Source organism: Lutjanus erythropterus, chromosome 3, assembly GCF_056507025.1.
Source record: "Lutjanus erythropterus isolate fLutEry1 chromosome 3, fLutEry1.hap2, whole genome shotgun sequence".
Lineage (NCBI taxonomy): Eukaryota > Metazoa > Chordata > Actinopteri > Lutjaniformes > Lutjanidae > Lutjanus > Lutjanus erythropterus.
In genome coordinates this window covers 16,064,489-16,084,244 of record NC_139319.1, presented here as the reverse complement: position 1 = coordinate 16,084,244, position 19,756 = coordinate 16,064,489, and the positions used below count along the sequence as shown (strand labels likewise).

The 19,756-nt window shown below is 37.2% G+C and overlaps 1 protein-coding gene across 1 annotated transcript; it reads right to left on the bottom strand.

The window, feature by feature from the left end:
* Nucleotides 1-551: 551 nt before the first annotated feature.
* abcg2d (ATP binding cassette subfamily G member 2 (JR blood group)) lies at nt 552-18,178 on the bottom strand. Its single transcript, XM_084712730.1, has 16 exons — nt 18,013-18,178; nt 14,364-14,595; nt 13,195-13,254; nt 12,526-12,640; nt 11,450-11,602; nt 11,161-11,318; nt 10,044-10,195; nt 9,702-9,803; nt 8,384-8,634; nt 4,707-4,789; nt 2,630-2,719; nt 2,373-2,494; nt 2,008-2,162; nt 1,725-1,814; nt 1,146-1,258; nt 552-951 (listed from the first exon to the last, which is right to left on the bottom strand). The coding sequence occupies exons 2-16, from the start codon at nt 14,576-14,578 to the stop codon at nt 804-806; spliced, it is 2,007 nt and encodes a 668-aa protein (XP_084568856.1). The 5' UTR covers nt 14,579-14,595; nt 18,013-18,178; the 3' UTR covers nt 552-803.
* Between the last annotated feature and the right edge of the window lie 1,578 nt (nt 18,179-19,756).

The following is a 19,756-nucleotide window of genomic DNA, read 5'->3' as shown; positions in this document are numbered from 1 at the left end:
GTTAAAATCAAGAACGATTCTGGAAATTGTGCAAAAGCTAAATAATCAAGACTACTGAATTACAAAAGTACCAAAAAAGGCATAGTTTGATTTTAAAATAATACAGCAAACGTAAATATTCATAAATAACCACAGTTAACATTGAAATATAAACCTGTAAGAAACACATCATACATTTATCTGTATCACAGTCGCTGTGTGATAATCTGTATTGTCTTTTCTCTCTCGGACCACTAAAACCACTCAACAATGATAAACAGTAAAAAAAAAAAAAAGTTCAAAAAGTACATTATCATATAAGTTGGTAAACGGTTAACATTTTGGAGACACACAGTTTTCACCAAAGGTGATAAAAGTGATGTTTACATTCAGGTATGTATTTTGACTATACTGAATTTTTAAAGTGGCTACAAGGAACTTTCATAGTGTGTTGTTTTTGGAGAACCCTGTGGACAAAAGCGATAGTGTTTCCACCGCCATTATGACAAAATATATCCTCAAAAATAAAAATTATGTCAAGAAAAATCTCTGCTTGCTTCTTTTTAACTAGGCATTAGGCATCAAGATCAGCTATAAAGAAATAGTTGATCTTCTCATGAATGGTCTCATTAACTTATGTAGGTGATATAGAGGCATCAGTATTAAATTGAGACTTTTATAACCAGTTAAAAACTTATTCTAGTACACTGAAGTACTATGGAAGTGGAAACTGTAGGCACACTCAGAGAAACTGTTTGAAACTGTCAAATAATTAGTGTCATATTATTATTTTAATGGAGAATTTTTTGTCGAATATCTCACATTTAAGTGAATTTCTTGATGTAGCGTAGTTTCAGATAGCCGATGGTGAGGAATATGAACGTCATGACAGTCAAAGCCACATGATTCTCCCACAGTCCCCAGGTGGTGTACTCTATTCCCAGGTAGTCCAGATACTGCTCACCTGTACACCTGAAACAACACAAGTCACAGCTGGTCACTTACAATTCATTTATCAATGTTTAAGATGATTTGTGTGATTCATAAATGTTTCTAAGACAACTGGAACCATTTTTATGATGTTAGAAGTGTCAATTTTTGTCATGAAGCCGGTGGAATAACTAGACAGGAAATGTCATGCAGATACAGTATGCAGATCTACTCACGTCAGGCCTGCTGTGCTCACACTGCAGTTGGGTCCTGCAGTCGACATGTTGGTGTGTCTGATCACAGCCTCCTCACAGAACTTCAAACCCACAAACTCATTGATCTTCAAGGCCTGAACACAGACGGCAGAGCCGATCAATACCGAACAGATCAAAGTGAATGTATTTAATTAGACTGTAGACTGAATGCTGATCTGTGGCGATCAATGAGGAATAAAGACTGTAGATAAGGAAGGCGTTCACAATCCTCTGAGAGCCACAACTGTCCAACTGCTATTTTAAACCACATGCAGCATGTATGCAGCTGTGCAGCATCTGCAGCAGCCAAGCGTAAAGTTTAGGTATCTAAATTGCAATCGGGAAGGAAAAAATAGTATCAGAACATCTCTACTTGAGCTAGCATTACTCTGTCAAACTACAGTTCTGTCAATGGTCAATTAAAGGACCAGTGTGCAGGATTTAGTGGCATTCAGCACACACACAAGCTTGCAGATCACAAAGTACCTTTCTCTATATCTAAGAATATATTAATTTTACTGAAAATTTTCCTGTCAGAGCTTTCATTAAATTGTGACTTACTGCAAGGCCGTAACGAGGAATACTAAAGTACTTCAGCCAGGCGAGCCAGTTCATGATGCTGGGCAGGTTCACCAGGAGACCTGAGAAAATCTAGAAACAAAACACAAAGTGAAGATGTAAGTCACGTAACTGACATTTTTAACATCACAACAAATATATTGTAAACTATATTGTTTCTTGTTAATTCACTTATGTGACTTTAAACAGCATGAGGTAATTAAAGGCTACATTTCCCAACAAGCTGTACTTTGTGTGTATTTCTGTGTGTTGCTGCGTCCCTCACCATCATGAAGACGAAGCTGATGGTCATGAAGATGCTGGCGAGAGCCACGACGCTCTGGTCAGCTGAGATGGCCATGGTCATGGCTGTGGCCGTGTACGCCACCAGAGTCACTGTCAGCGTGAAGATGAAAAACGCTGCTGCTGTGGATTTGAGCCCTGCACACACACACACACACACACACACACACACACACACACACACACACACACACACACAAACACACAGTTATTAGAGCCTAAATACTGAACGATCTGAATCAAAGTTCAGCATTTGATCCAGTGCTCAAACATTGAAACCTCAAGTATTCCTCAAATTCATGCGTTTATAGACGTCTATAATGTATCATAAAGATGTGTTATTCTTACCAATCAGAAAGTAGACTATACAGCTGAAGATGACGGAGGTGAAGGTGCGCAGAGTGATGTCAGACAGGATCTTAGCGAGGAAGTAGACAGACACTCTGTAGTAGCCACTGATGTACTCGTGCCTGTCACCAGAAAACACAACGCAGAAATCAAATTCTGGCTTTACTCACTCGTTCTAAATTTAGGTTGCATTAACCACACAGTCAGAGTTATTTCAGCTCGCTGAGTCCTGTATGACTTCTTGACAGATTACATACACGAAGAGTTTCCTCTCGATGATGAAGAGCTCAGCTGCAGACACAGTGCTGAAACACTGGTTGGTAGTGATGAAGAAGAGGGCACCCATCCTATAAGAGGAACAGCAAAACACAACTTGATGATGAAAGTCACTTGGGCTTTTATTTCAACGTTTTTATCTCATATTCCACACATACTGTAAGTTACTGGCTGGAAACAGTTAGCCTGGCTCTGTTCAAAGTCAACAAAATTGCCTACTTGCACCTCAAAACCTCAAACACCTAAAGCTCACTAATTTACACGTTATATATTGATTGTTTAATTCAGAAAATGAACATTGTTTAGATTCTGAAACATACTTAATATTTATAAGTATCCTACATATTTAAAGGCCATTTTACCCAACAAATAATAATATGATATTAACAGTGATTTGTTATTATTATTATTTTCCCTGCTAGAAACATCAAGTAGGCCAAATCTATGACTATAAAAAATATTTTAAAAAAAACCCAACACATTTCCTGTCTTGAAGATTTTGGGTCAAACTGCCAGAAAGAGACTTCAAAATGCTGCTACTAGTCTCAAAGAAGCAAAGTACCGTAAAATTGTAATTCTGATTCTGCTTAAGTAAAGTACTTGGAAAATTGTACTTAGTTAAATTGCACTACTGTAACAAAGCATGCTATATAAATTAAATAGCTTCATCTTTAATTCTACGGCAGCATCAAGAGTTGATCTCTTTACACACAACACTGTGCAGATTATGGTACTAACTGTGGTGTGGTCTCTATGTACATACAGGGACTTAAAAGGTGACTGACTTTACTCCACATGAAAAGGAGAGAGGGGTGAATAAGTTAAGCACCGTACACTGATGTCTGCCATACTGCCTATGCATTGACCATGAACATAATGACATTAGGACCCTATGTGCCACTGAACCGTGCACACAAAGAAAGAGGGCGGCCATTGAGATTTCTGATGTGCTTCGCTGGGCTTTTGAGTACCAGGTCGTGCCCAATAAAATATGGTAAGAGGATTAGCCTTGCAGAAATTGCTCTACTTTTCACACTTCTTTATTAAAAACAGTGACTGACTTAAAGCCCTGAACAATTATTATGAAAGGCGTAGCAGTAATCAGTATGGCCACATTATAAAGCCACATAATATTATTAAGTTAAGTCGGCTTCATGTGTGAAAGAACCTTCTGCGGCATTGTGTTGGAGACATTTTGGAGAAATCGGGGACCACACACATTCCTTTTGGGATTGCTCAAGGGTTTTGGAGAAGTGTTTAAGAATAAACTGACAACACTGTAAAATGCTCCCTCAGATCCATTGTTTTTGTTTTTTTTGTTGGGAGGTGTACCTGAAGAGATCTATTGCACAGATTTGACATATATACTCCGGATAATTGTACTGACTGCCACAAAGGCCTACATGGTTTTTGGAGCCAACAAAAGACCCCGGATCAGAGACAAATTGGAACTTGTTTCTGTGTGATTCCTATGTCTGAACTGTTCAAATATGGGGATCTGAAAGCTCTCCGACGCCTCACAGATGCCCGAAAAAATATCAAGCAGGCTTAATATCTGGTCGCGTCAGGGACGAGTCAGGGAGGAGAGGAGCTGAGGAGAGACAGACGAGCACCAGAAAAGCTATATAGAAAGAACAATATAGAAATAAACAGTACCTATAAAGTAGGGCTGCACTGTTGGGTAAAAAAGTCATACTGTCATAATGTTCACTGAAAAAAAAAATACTATTAAAAGTGTGGTGATGTGATATTTATTGAGGTTTGTACCAAATGAACGTGCTTTCTTTCATCTGGAGAACAAAATTTTTAGGCCAGGACATCTCTGCAGCACTACTCATTTACTATACATTTACTACACATTTTTTGTTTTTAAAGAAATTGCAGTTTGGTTCTGGTTCTGCTATTTGGATATTGCACTTGGCCGTATTGCAATTTTATTGCTTTTATTGATAAATTGTGCAACCCTTCAATAAAGCTATTAAAACTAGCTCCACCTCCCACAGCTTCAACTATAACAGCTAACAACATGTGCAGCGTGTATTTCAGCAGTTCTCTCACCTGTTCTGGATACCACTCTGATCATCTTTGACCCCGAAGAAAATGGCTCCTACAATGAGGGCGAGGAAGATGTTGACTCCCAGCTGCACAGAAAAAAAGCATCAGACATTTAGACAACAGAAGACTGGTAACCATTTGCATCACGTCTGTAAACTGTAAAGCTAACAGTATATTAGCCTGTAAGAACACTTACAGGACACGTTAGAAACAAAAAGGTTTGTTTTATTCTGTATTTTTGTTCTTGTGTTCCACGAGGACCCTCATTAAGGTCACAAGCTGAAACATGTTGGTCTCAAAATAAAGTTGTTCTTTTCCACAGTACTTTTGACCCTTACCTGCTCCAGACACGCTTAGAAATAAGGGTTCCAAAAAAGTTCTTCTTGGACAGCTGAAGTTCTACAAGGAAACATTTGCTTCTTACGAACTCTATTTGGAGGAAAGTGTTCTTTGTAAGACTGGGGGTTCCTTTAAGAACCATTTTAATCCAAAGAACCCTTTTTCATAGAGAGGTCTTCACAGACTGTTGGTATCCTCGAAGAACTCTTTTGTAAAGGGTACTTTGTGCCTTAATATAGAAAGGTTCTCAGTATAACCCTGAGTGTGTTCTAGATAAAACACTTGGAACATAAAAAGGTTCTTGATTGAATGCCCTTTGTGGGTTCTAGATAACACCATTGGGATAAGAAAAGGTTCTCAGTTAAACCCCCTGAATGTGTTCTAGATAATTTCATGGAATATAAAAAATGTTCTCTGTAGAACCCCCTGAGTGCATTTCAGATAAGACCCTTGGAATATTAAAAGGTTCTAGGTAGAACACTATGTGTGTATTATAGATAAGCTCTTGGAATATAAAAATGTTCTCTGTAGAACCCCCAGAGTGTGTTCTAGATAAACCCCTTGGAATATGATAAGGTTCTTCATGAAACCCTGGACCCATTACACCTTGGGTTAGGGTTAGGTTTAGAGTTAGGGTTAGGTTCTCTGTAGAACGTCTCATCAGGGGGGTCTGGGTGAAACCTTTCACTGATGGTTCTGGGTATATCCCTTGATTGTTGGATTGTGAGTAGAGCTCTTTGAAAGGGTTCCAGGTGGAACCTTTACAGAAGGTTCGACCAGGAGCCAAAAGGGTTCTCCTATGGTGACAAGCTGAAGAATCCTTTATGGTTCTAGTTAGCAGCTTCATTTCTAACAGTGTAGACCGTGTCAGTAGGTGAGGAGGTGCAGGAAACTCCGCTGAATACAGAAACACTAAACTTCTGATGCTTTTGTCTTTATGGGAAAATAAGATTTAACTGCGAGTAAAAGGCAAATGTTGGTGAATGTGAAGGAACAAACTGAGACCAGTACTTCAGTACCACAGTGGTTCTAATTGTGGACTGTCACGAACTCTTTCTGAAGAATGTGAATAGAACTTAATAAATAAACTTCCTAAGCAGGAAGATAGTCCTAGTCTTCCCTGTTTTCCATGAACCCAACACATTTTTGATCTACGGTTGAGTATATAGAAGAATCTCCTTAAGATGTATCGTCTTTGACAAAAAAAAAGCCAATGTTTCTGGGGATCAGGGGGTCAAGCGGACGCCCCGCTCCTCCTCCAGACCGGCCTGTCGGAGAGAAGGACCAGAACTGGTGGTGGGGGAAGATGACAGAAAAGAGTGAGAAAAGTGAAAGCGACACAAGTTTTAATCCTAACAATTTACAGATTATGACAGGACTAAGCGGTTCCCAGGGTGAAGGGATAAGCTAATACGGTTGAGCCTTTTTCACCTCATTCCCTGCAGCCCCTCATGTGAAGAATGTGTGGGCAGTGGAGGGATAGGTCATGACGCCATCATGTGATGAGTCCCGGACCGGGGCCAAGGGGCTTTGGCCAGATATGATATCAGTTCAGATCCTGGCCCAAAGAGGCAAGAGTGGGGTCACAACAGTCACCTAAGCCGATTAGGGCACCCACGCCACCTAGAGCCCCTCTTGTAGGATTATTTTGACTTATTTAGGGCCAATTAGCTGTTAATAATTCTTAAAGTGAGGAGACTTCTGACGGCATTTTGCCGCCATGGGGTGACTAATGAGGGCGATAAGTCCTGACCCCTCCAAAGTGCTGTCTGTGCATCCTGTTCATGATCATAACAGCACTAAAACACGAGTTATTCTTCTGCTCTTTTCACTCTCTGGAGTGTTTGAGGAAAGTAAATGTGATAGTGGGATGGGATCATGTTTACACCTTTAAATCTAAAACAGAAAAAGTTAATAAGGTATCAGTCAGAGACATGTAACTTGGACTTGAGTTGCTTTGAAGTTGTGAAAATGAAAACTTACTTGAGGGCAAAAAGCGGAGGACACTTGAACTCAGATCAATAAATATTTAAAAATGCTCTGCTGTGCGTAGTTTTTACTTTTGGAGCACTGCCAAAATGCAAAAATTATTAGAACTACAACCAGGATGCTGTTGTTCAAACACTTGAAGGTTTAAACTCTTGATGATGCGACCAAGACAAATTTAAAAATATTCAAATTCAGAACAGACAAATTAGACTAACTTTATGAATCACCCCATGCATGAAGGAGTAGCTCAGAGGAATAGTATTTGGACCTTCTGGGAAATAGGAATACACAGAAAAGGTGCAGTGTGCCAGGTTGTAAAACAAAGAAATATACAAGTCCATCACTAGATTTTAAAGATTTTAAAAGGAGATTAGAACCTACAGAGGACAGCAATTGTTCCTACTGAAGGAGAGCTAACGTTAGCTTGAGTGTGAGGCTGTTCAGTCATTACGTTACAATACAGCAGCATCAGACTGTCATCTCTGACCTAATCTCAGCCTAATTTAGATCAACAGTCCTCTATTGACAGGTTTTGTTATTTACAGACACACTTAGCATAACGATCCACTTAGAGGAGGGAAGACTAAAGCAGCATGACTGGTTGAACTTAATTTATTAAGATATTGCAAACATTCAGGTTCAGGCAAGGTCACAGAATAATTTTTGAACAAATAAGGTTTGTTCAACTCGACATGTGTTATTGTCTATGGGATGTCTTATTCACTGGACCTTTAAGTAAAATACTGATTTGAGTGAATAATAGATTTTGGATGAAGTTCAGTTCTTGGTTGGGGCAAGCATCCTCCTTGAGCCTCCAGTGGTTGCCTGGCAACTACTCAGAGGCAAAAAATAGTCTGGCCCATAACCCCGGTACAACGGCGATGAGTTGTTTTCACACTGGTTTTAAACAAACAAGAGATAATGTGTTAATTGGTGAGCTTTAGGGGTGCTGGTAGTTGGATTTGTTTATGTTTGGTAGAGTGATGTAAGCTGTTTTCCCCTTTCCAGTCTCTATGCTAAGCTAAGCTAACCAGCTGCTGGCTTCAGCTATGTACTTACTGCACAGAAATGTCCAAAATGTTGAACAATTCCTCTATTTCCCTGCCCTCATATCCAGTACATGGTCTATATTCACCCTTGCAACCATGTAAATAATTAAAATATTTAATTTTATTGCATTTTTCCTGCTTAACTCTCAAAGACTTGAGACTCATCTTGGAGTCAATCCAAAGTTTGATTTAATAACAGCTCTGTCCATCTGTGGAAATAGCAAACAACAGATGGCTTTAAGTTTATCTCATATTTTCATGATGAGTTTTATATTCTAAGCGAGTGGTGTGGGGATGTACTACCTGAGCCACAGATGTTTGTGGGTTCAGCATGAGGTTCTGGAAGGTTCTCTTAAGCACCCAACGTAGCTGGTGAAAGAAGGAGGTGTTGTAGGTGATGGTGCGAGATTTTGAACATGAGAAACACTCCTTTTCCTGGACGATGCGGTCCAGCTCAGCTCTTGTGTCGCCGGAGTAGCTGCTGTTCCTGTACTCCTCCACCAGACGCTCCTCGATGCTCTGCCTGGAGCTGCTGAGCTCCTCAAAGTCTAAATCTGACCAGGAACACAGGAGGAAGATGACTGATTTAAGCGGAAATACTCTTCAACAATAGACACCAATAATACTATAAAGCATTGGCTTTTAAAAAAAGGAGTCTATTTGCACCCAAGGGAGAATAGTCACATGGCAGTTATTTGACTAGTTACACCTGGGCCCCCAGTCTAGCTGTGAAGAGGGACAAAGTCTTCATAGAGATGAAATTATGGTGGATGAATGAGTTAAATACAGGACTCTCCCCTGGGAGACTAGAGTGTGAGTCCTGTGAGAAACCAGTGTTGGTTTTTAATCTTGAGACTTAGATTACTGATTTTCATTTCTTTAAATTATTGTTTTCAGTTTTCAGTTACAGTTTGGTTAGATTATAGACAACAAAACTACCTGGTTATGTTTGGGAAAAGATCATGGTTTGTCTCTACCATGCTGGTGCAAGTAGCGTGCACAGTTCGCTATGGACACCTGGGTGCTAATAGCACCTGCCTTAAAAAAACATGGTGTGGACTTTTCACTTGAAATGGAATAATATTTAACATATACATTTATAATCTTCTTATAAATGAGGTTGCTAGTTGTTAGCTTCTTCTTGCTTTGTTTAATCTATTTTTATCTTATTTTTATCTTCTATTTTTACACATTTAAAATCTAATTTGTGTCTTTTTGTATTGCCATGTGTGTTTTTGGCATTATGATCTAATGTCTTTTATGTCTCACATAAAGCACTTTATATTAACTTGGCTCTATAAACACAAAAGTGAATATCGAGTTGTTTCGACTGCACCTCACAGCCCAGTGCTGTGAGAAGACAACACTCTCATTTGCTGATGATGCTGATTATTTCAACAAAAAGTAAAGCGAGTCGTTATCAAAAGTTCCATTCAATTATATATTATATGAATACAGTTAAATCCAGGGACATTGGACAAAGCTCAAGTGGCATAAAACATTATATTCTAACTTTTATTTGTACAATAATACTTTTAACTTGTATGCAAATTTACCCTATTATGAAGGCAAAAATATGAAAACATCTTAAGAGTAGTATTCATGACATAAATACTTTTACCTTCAGACCCATGTACTTTGGTCATGGCTGTGGCGTTGGAGTCTCCATTGATAACGTCTAGAAAGAAGTCAGCTGGGTTGTTGTGGGGCTCACAGGGATAACCTGGAACACAGGTCACAATCATTCATGTTTAACATTAACACTAATTCATTAAAAAATTTTGTCTAATATTATATCCAGATGTTGCTTTTTATGTTGTCTGATGTTTAACCCTACAAACCTTGCAAGAAAAAAACTGCACAAACATTTCTACATTTATTTCCTGGCAACATTAAAAAAATCTGAACACTATGAACACGTGAGATGCTGTCAGGTGGTGATAAAAAGTTTTCACATAGTCACCGATGTCGGCGAAGTAGTCCAAAGCGTTTGGTGCTGGTCCATGGTACACCATTTTACCATTAACCAGCAGAGTCAGAGTGTCAAACAGTCTGTAGATGGAGTATCGTGGTTGGTGGATGGACATGATTATGGTTCTTCCATGACTCGCCATTCTGAAAAGTCACAAAGTAAAAATACTTACTACTAGTATAAACAATAAAGCTGCCTTTTGATTTCAAAAACGACTGCAGTAAAAGATTTTAATCAAATTCAGGTTTGTTTGTGTTCTACAGTCAAGATTATTACAGTATTTCTTCATAATCAATTAAGACTTTTGTGTTTTTATTGTTAAATTAGAAAAACTTTCTAAATAAAGATCGGATACAGGTGTAGTTTTGAGGCTATGGTTATTTTCATTACTGATTAATCAGCCGATTATTTTCATGATTAATCGCTTAGTCAATGAAATGTCACATATTTGTGAAAAAATGCTTGTCACAATTTCCCAGAGCCCAAAAGACATCTACAAATTTCTTCTATTGTCAAACCAACAGTCCAAAACCCAGAGACTCTTCATTTATCTTTTTATCGTAGATGAGAAAGAAAATAAGCAAATCATTATATTTAAGAAGCTGGAACCAGCAAGTGTTTGACATTATTGCTTGAAAAATGACTGAACTGCTTGAAAAATGACTGAACTGATTAATCAATTATCAAAACAGTTGGTAAATAATTGTTGTTTTATCACCTCCAAATAGTTTCAGGTGAGAATGGAAGTGAAAAATATTACATCAGTTACCAAAGTCACATCACATAGAATAAATGTGCGTGTTTTGGTTACTGTTTTTTCCAACTTTTCCCAGAGTCAGAAACTAATAAATGCCTTTGAACATAACTTTTTTTTAATGCATTTGGTGTTGTGTGAAGTTATGTTAAACAGCAAAATTAGGCTATCTTGACTCAATTGTTGAGTGTCAGTGAGATTAAATAACCTAATCATGATCCTGACATTGACATCGACATCCTGTAATTGAGTGAAACTAAGCAAGTGGGGAGGGTTGTCTTTTTCTAAGCTTTGTCTGAGGGAAGGCCAACAGTCTCAGATTTTGAAAACCCCTAAATCAACCAACTGAAATACCTTTTCAGTAACAGCAGGACAGAGTTAGCAGTGCTGGCATCCAGTCCTGTGGTCGGTTCATCCAGAAAGAGAACTGAGGGATCAATAATCAGCTCCATGCCGATGTTTGTCCTCTTCCTCTCTCCTCCAGAGATTCCCCGGGTCATCTGTGTGCCCACCTAAAGAAAAAAAAACGCCCACACAAGAAGAGTCCACACAATCAACCTGTCCTGACTCTCACCTGGTGTCTTCAAGCTTGAGGAAAGACCACAGGGTCAGATGAGTAACTGGGACGTGTGTGTATATTTACCATGGAGTCAGCCACCTTGGCGAGACCCAGTTCTTTAATGAGGTGATTGACTCGAGCCTCCTTCTCACTCTGAGGCACAGAGCTGGGCAGCCGCAGCGCTGCAGAGAAGCGCAGATTCTCCCTCACGGTCAGGGTGCCCATGACCACATCTTCCTGGGAAGGGAGACGAGAGCACAAGGTCAAAGGTCAGAAGCAGGAAAGATCGTGTTTTGTTTCCACAGACTTGTAATGCAGAGAAATGTTTACCTGATAGTGTTTGGCAACTTGCAATCTCTAAATTTAAAGCTGCTATAATCACACTCCAAAATTTTAATTTATACAAATAAACAAGGCACATTTTAGGAATACAAATTGATTCATCTTTTGTCATTATACCTGGGCAGATTCTGAACAAACTCAAGGCCAAGGGTGAATATTTTTTATAAAGTTCTATTGGTAGCAAGCAAGAGAGCCGCCAGGGGACTACAATCTAAACAATATGTAAAATACTGGAAAAAATGGACAACATACTCTATGGAATGTAACCTCCTGGCTGTATAATTAAATAATACAGCCTTGTACTAATGTGGAGCCCATAACAATATTTGTTCCTTTTTTTATTTTTATTTTTTTTTTACCTGGAAACACCAATAACACTTAAGTAAAAAAAAACAAATTCTGCAGTTCTCCTCAGCTTTATGGAGCTTTTTACAGTCTTTCATCTCTTTTTTATATTTTATGGCACACAATTTTCCTTGTATTGATTCACTCTCACTACTCTCATCAGTGCTGTTTCCAGTTGCAGTGGTTCTCATTGAAAAATCTCTGATAAACCTACTGTACACTTCCTGTCCAGCTCCAAACAGCAGACAGAAAACATCGACTAGTTGGTGAATATAGTGGAGCATTTAATAGCAGCTAAAGAGTTCAAGAGTTGGTGGAGACCAATGTCTGCCGAATGTGTAAATAGGTAAATGTTTTCTAACACGTTTGCTATACCAACATTATTTGTTACAAAAGGTAATGAATGTGTTGTTGTGTTTCCATTGTTGCATCTGTTCATGCAGGTTTAGGTCATTAAAATAACTCATGTGAACCTGAACCACGTAGCCAGAGAGGCACTTGAAGTTTGGAGGCTGTGGCGCTCTGTCGATGAGGACTTCTCCTGAGAGACCAGCAGGATCCTTCCTTGCTGCCAGAATATCCAAGAATCTGTGAACAAAAACAAAACAAAACAATAATTCAACATATCTACAATAAATGCAGGTGACTATTTTGAATACATTCTTTCTTGCAGATCTAGGACAGTGTATTAAAGCCACAAAAAAAGATCAGTATCATGTTATAATGTGAAAAGTTTATAGTTCTAACAAGATGGCTCCATGTTATGATGACATACAAACTTATCACATTACAGAGAAACTTTTTTGTTATAGCAATAACAAGACAAGTTATCATATTATAATATACAACATGAATTTTACTTATAACTGATAACATAGTTATAATGCTACATTGTTGTAATGTAGCAATAAGTTATCCACTTATAACAAGAAACATTTTGTTAAACGGCATATTGTTATAACAAGAACAAGAAAAAAGAAAAGTTTCTTTTTATAACATGTGTCATAATAGCATGAATAAACATCTGCCTAAATATCTTGTTATAACAATAAGCTTTTCATGTTATAATGTGACACTGATCTGTTTTTCTTTTTCTGCTGTCACAGCAGTACGCTGCTGCAGGAGATCAGTGTGATACTCACGAAGATTTTCCACTTCCAGTAGGACCAAGGATAGCGTTGAGGCCAGGTCTCATAATCCCACTGCAAGACAATAACACACAAATCTTTACAAAGAATTTAACGTGGATAAACTCTTTTAAAGACAAAGATTGGGAGATATTTAAATGGTTAGCAGTAATTTCTAAGCTGTATAATCTTTCGCTTTGCTGTATCAGTTTTACGATTCAGATGTGAGGAGTGTGAAATAAAGTGGATTAATGTGACTCTTGGACATGTGATCATGAAACTTAGAAGCAATTCAATCATTTTCCTCACAGCACTTTTTTTAAAATAATTTTTCCTCTGAAATCCAATAATGATCAAGAAAGGATTTTGCAGTTTCATAACTATTTCTTAAAAGCTGCACACACACACCAAAAAAATCTATTCTGTGGTGTAAAACAAATCAAATCCTTTGACTTCAGGGAGAGCAGTTACACAAAAGCACCAGGAAGAGTCAGTGATATAAAACGGAATTAAAAGACTGAATAAAAGCCTGGCAGTGGACCACAGCCGTCACGTGATCCACCTTTTTTGTTTAATTCGTTTCCCTGGCAGACTGCTCTTTAGTGCATCAGAGAGATTATATGCAAGAAACCATGCTTAATATCATATAATTAACACTGAGGCGGGAAAAGGCCCAAAAACTTGTGTGAAATGATTCATTCTTCCCTGGGAAATGTCAGCTGTGTTTAATACCATCAGAAAGAAACCAATGCAAGACTCTATTCACTACTGTCCTGCTGTGGATACGAATACAATGAGCCATATTCAGTCTTTTACTGTATCACTGTCTCCCAAATTAAGGGACACAAAAGAAGTTTTGCCATAAATTTTGCGCCAAAAATGATGCCTTTTTGCAAGTCAATGAACCAAAAATTATAATTTTTTGTCTTGTTCTTTGAGAAAGAGCTCCTAATTCAGGTGAAGCAGGGTTGAGTATGTGCTCGATTAAAAAATTAAGTAACATCAAATGAAAATGTGGGGAAAAAACAACAACTGATCAAAACACACACAGATCTCTGTGTAATGAGAGAATAATGAGAAATGTAGAAAGATGAGCAGGCTACATAAAGAGACATATACAGCTGATAAAGACACAAAAGAAAGACACACAAACACACAGAAGTTGTACAATGTTTACAACTGACTTGAGGTCAGCCAGTATTTCCCTGGAACTGGTTTTCCTTTTGCAGAAGAAGCCGCTCTTCAGCTGCACTTTGTAATGGATGTTGTGGAAGCTCACAGTGGAGCCACACGGCTGCTTGCCCTGGTCCATGGCTGTGATGACCTTTGACCTGGCCGTCCCGTTGGTACCAATATCTTCAATCATTGCGATGTTGATGTGATTGACTCTCTCCATCATCTTGTGCAGCAAACACCCTGTCAAATAAAATGACAGTGATCCGATAGATATCAGTCTTTTACTGATCAAAAAACAGTGATGACACTTACTCTGCACATGCTCAGTAGGACTCTCTCTCTACCTGTGGAACAGGAGCAGGAACATTTCACCTCAACAGTAGTTTTCAACAAAAGACTGGTTTTAAGGTAATAAAGTTACTTTTTGGATTACAGTATTTTTCTTTTCTGCTGTCAAAAGATAAGATGACTGTGAATTTAAACTTGCATCAGTTTTATTTCAGGCCTATTTTATTATACTATTAAATTACTATTATATACTATTAAAATACTATTATATACTATTATTCATTCATTCATTCATTTTCTGTAACCGCTTATTCCGTAAGGGTGGCGGGCTGCTGGAGCCTATCCCAGCTGACATTGGGCGATTATATACTATCAAATTATGCTAATACAGGTGTTGAAATACTGTTATAATTGTTTGTGTTGACATACCTTCCGGTTAGATACTAAACATGTTTCACTAAATCTAAATGTAGAATTACTTTTAACTCAACTCAAATAATTACAATCTGGTCAAAAATAGAAATAGAGTTGTTTTGAATGCATACAATACCTGACATCTAAAAGAAGTAGACACATATACAAAAAATTGCTTTAAATTTAATGTCATAGTCTTGTCCTTCCCACTGAAAATATATCAGCTGTATTATTAATCAGTGTGCATGTTGTGTTTTGGATGTCAAAAGATGACTAGTTTATTTCAAGTAGTCTGTGAGTTATGAAGGTGTCCCCAGTCTCCCCTACTGATGTGATGCAAAACAACACAGATGTATGTAACGTTTACCGCACAGACTACATCTGTTAAAATCATTAAATATTCATTCATTTTTGCGAAGTTCAACCTTACAGGAAAAACAGAAGAGGTGACACTTCTCACAGCAAAAGCAACAGATTTGATATATTACTATCATACAAGCGTTTGATGCTGGGCAAAAAAATGGACACATGTTCTTACACACGTTTCCTTAAGAAGAGCCAGGTGAAGAATACTTTTATCTACCTTTGGTAACACTTTATAGGGAAATATACTTTTTCCACTAAAGACACAGCTGAATCGTTGTTCATCATAGTAATATTAAACAATTCAAACTTATATATCTCAAAATTAATAACACAAATCTGAGTCTTAAATGTATGTTTGTACAATATTCACAAAACCAGCAAAGACAAATTATGTTAAAGATGCTATGAAGTGAAATCCAGATGGAAAAACATGCAAGTAATTTTATCTATTTAAAAACCATATCCAACGAAATGTGTTCGCTAACATCAGAAAAAAAACGTATAGCGTCTAAAAGTTAAAAGTTATACACTCATAGGAATCATATTTGTATCCCAGGAATTCAACAGCTCAATTTCTTTAATGTATTAAAAACTCTTTCCAGAAGGACAAGTGAAAGACCACAAACAGTGCGATTAGAAGAAAAGAAAAAAGCTAACAGAGCTGTTTTAACCAGAAATTAAATACAGTACATCTGTGTCCAAGGTATGTTTAATGTAGAACTGCAATAATTAATCGATTAGTAAACGACAATTAAATTAATTAACTATTAATATACCAACTATTCTGATAATTGATTAATAATTTTATTTCAAGAGTCATTTCTTAAGAAAAAAGTCTCGATTTCTAAAATGTAAATATATTTGTTGGTTTCTTTACTCCTCTGTGACAGTAAACTGTCAAACAACTAATCAATTTATCGAGAAAATACTCTACAGATTAATTGACGATGAAAATAATCATTAGTTGCAGCCCTGGATTAAAGTAGCATATTTTCTGTTAGATTTCTTTTATTGGTTTGAGGTTTTAACAAACTTCCTAGATTTCACATGGCCCCAAAAATGAAAACAATAAATAATAATATCAATAAAAATGGACTGACTCACATATATTTTATTTTTCGTACTATTATTTTCAAAAGTTTTTTTTTAAGTCTTTACTATTCTGAATATAAAGTACTGAGAAGACGTGGCTCTAATTCCTTAGGACAAGCATGTGGGCTTGTATTTTTATTCTCCTTATGAAGCATAAATTAATTAATTTTCATGCAACCCACAATACTGTCACCAGAACGTATTCTAAATCTGAGGACAGTGAGTGTTGGATATTCCTGGTGATGTGGGAGTTTCACAACCCAAGTGCAAATTTTAACTTCGGGGAACTTAGTGTTAAATTTTAAAATGTAGGGACTCATTACTAAGGGAGTGCAAAAAAAAAAAAATGCTGTTTAAATTGTTAAAACTGCTGTAAACTTTAGCTCAGTAAGTGTAAGTGCATTTTTCAGCTTTAGGGCACACAGCTTTCCTTGTTTTGATTCACTCTCATCTCTCTCATCAGAAAAAGCTGACAGACAAAGTTATCAACTACGTGGTGATCAAAGTGGAGCATTTAGCAGCTAAACAGTCATTTCCTTCAAGAATTGGCGGAAACCAAACCAGAAAGTGAACATCTGTTATAAAATTTATGTCAGTTTGTTGTGTTTTGATATGTAGATTAGACTTAGGGATGTTGATGATCAATTATTAATCGATAAGTCACAGTTAAGAGATTAACTGATTCAAAAAGTGTTACTTGATAATTAACTGATAGCATAGAAATGGCACTAATTGTACCTCATTTAACATTGTTTCATCCGGCAGAGCCATTTTTTTTTGAATGGGAACACTTACACGTCAACTTAAAATTAATGAAATTAATAACAAACAAAAAAAAACAAAACACGAAAAACAAGAAAAAAAATAAAAAAGGAGGAAAAAAGAGAGGGAGATCAAAAGGAAAATTCTCTGTTACCATGGTTGGGGTCTCAGTGGAGTTGAATAACAGAGATGATACCACAGCGCCAGAATGAGAACCATTTTGGTCCTACGTTACTTTTACTGTCAGTCAGCAGGACGACAGCTGATTTTCTTCCCTCTGATATTTATTTTATTTTATTTAATTTTTGTTTGTTTTTCTTTCTAGGAACTTCCACACCTTGTAATCATTAATACTTTTCATTTATGTATAAGAGCCCTGTTCTTTAATGTTAAAGAGCACTGTACGATTGTCATGTACCAAGTAAAAACTCAAATAAAAACCTGAATTATAAAAAAAAAAAAACAGACACAAGACACATAACTTTAGTATTTTAACATCCTGTCTACAGCACTGATTCTTACACTACTTCGTTTGGATTTAAAGAACTAAAAGGGCTTAAAACATTTTGGTAAATCAGGTGACGGGCTTAACTTTAAGGAATCTCTTCTTGATCCACCTTCATTTAGACAAATTAACTAAAAAAATGTTCCTCCAAGATAAAAATGAACTGAAAAATGATCACCACCGTGTAAAGTAATGCAAAGTACTGAAAAGGTTTTGTTGCAGTGACTTACCAGTGGTCTGTGAGACTGTGAGAAGGCTGCTGGTCCAGAGTCCTGCTGCAGCCTTCAGGAGCGCTGCTGCTGCAGACTGAGCAGAGCAGAGCAGAGCAGAGAGACTGTGTGTGAAGGGCTGACTAACATCAGCTCATGACAGCAGGGACAGGTGCCTCACCATCCAGCCTCACACTCAGCCGGGATCCTGCAGAAATGCACAGTGGTTTAACCCTTTATTTACCACCTAAATGACATGAATGTGTGAAACAGAGAAAGTCTCTTTTCAGTCCTGTGATGTTGTTTTCCATTTATTTCAGTTCAGTGTGAAAATCAATAAGAGTCATTAAACTTGCTACAGTTGTGCAATTTATCTCAGTGAACATAAACTTTGCATACATTCTTGTGTGACTTACAGTATTATTATATTGCATGGTCGAGCAGAGCAGACCTTTAAAATAAATTTGCAGTGGTGGATGAAGTAATTTTTACTTAAAACTAGCAACACAGTCTAAAAACACCTGCTACAAGTACATGTCCTGCATTTAAACTCTTACTTGAGTTCAAGTGCAAAAGTACTAGCACCAAAATATACTTAAAATACCAAAAGCACTCATGCAGAGTGGCTGATTTCAGAATAATGTATATTATCATACTGAATTAATAATTATTGATGCATTAAAGTCTTGCATTACTTGCAGCTAGTAATATACAATAATTACGTTTTAATTATGTTTTGTATTATTAATATGACTCTGAAAAGTATTTGTTGTCAAATAAATATAGTAGAGTTCACCCAAAAATAAAAATTCTGCCACTATCTTCTCACTGTCATGTCAACTGAAGGTTGAGTTTAACTTTTTAGTCCACAAAACACTGCTGGATGATGAATCTCTCGAACAATTTAAGTGAATGGTGAGAAGTTTAAAAAAACAAAAAAAAAACAAAACATTAAATGCCTCCATACTACTTGTCTGGTGTAATCCAAGTCTCCTAAAGTCCCGACATGCCTTTGCACACCATCACACCCACAGTGCACAGTGTGCACATGCATATGAATGTGGCTTTTGGGTGAACTATTCCTTTAAGTACAGTACTTGAGTAAATGTACTCAATTATAATCCACCACGGTAAATTTGAACAAAAACCTAAACATGCAATAAATTGTATTGTAATGGCTGCCCGGATGGAAAAACACACCCGAAAGCTCAGACATCAGCGCCATTAAAATTAATTTAGCTAGCTGCGATTTAAGGTACAATAGTTAGTAGTCCAACTTAAAAGGCTAAAACATGTAAAACCACTGGCACAGTCCTTTGGGTAAAATTTTGAGCTAACATACTGCACTAAGTATATAAACAGCTGCTAAATAAAATGGTCTGTATCCTTTGGTAAAAAATATGAGCAGACTGTTCTGACAAGGAGGCTAACGTTAAATGTTGCCTAGCAACGCAAGCCGGGAATTTTCAGTTAGCAAGACATGCGCTCATGCTAATTAGCAATGTGTAAAATAGAAAAGTAAGCTTATTAAATAGCTTATGGCTTATATATGTATATTGATATTTTTAATTTGCTTAAGCTACATATGAGCGGCTCTCGTGTAAGCGTTTACTAAAGCATTTAATCATGGGACGTTAGCTAGCTAGCTGCATCTTCTGTGTTGCATAAGCTAATATGGCCTTATCTCATCAAGATAGCTGCCTAATTAACTCGAACTTGCTGGAGGTCACTTTTGATAATGCATTAAAAGATGAAATTGCATAAA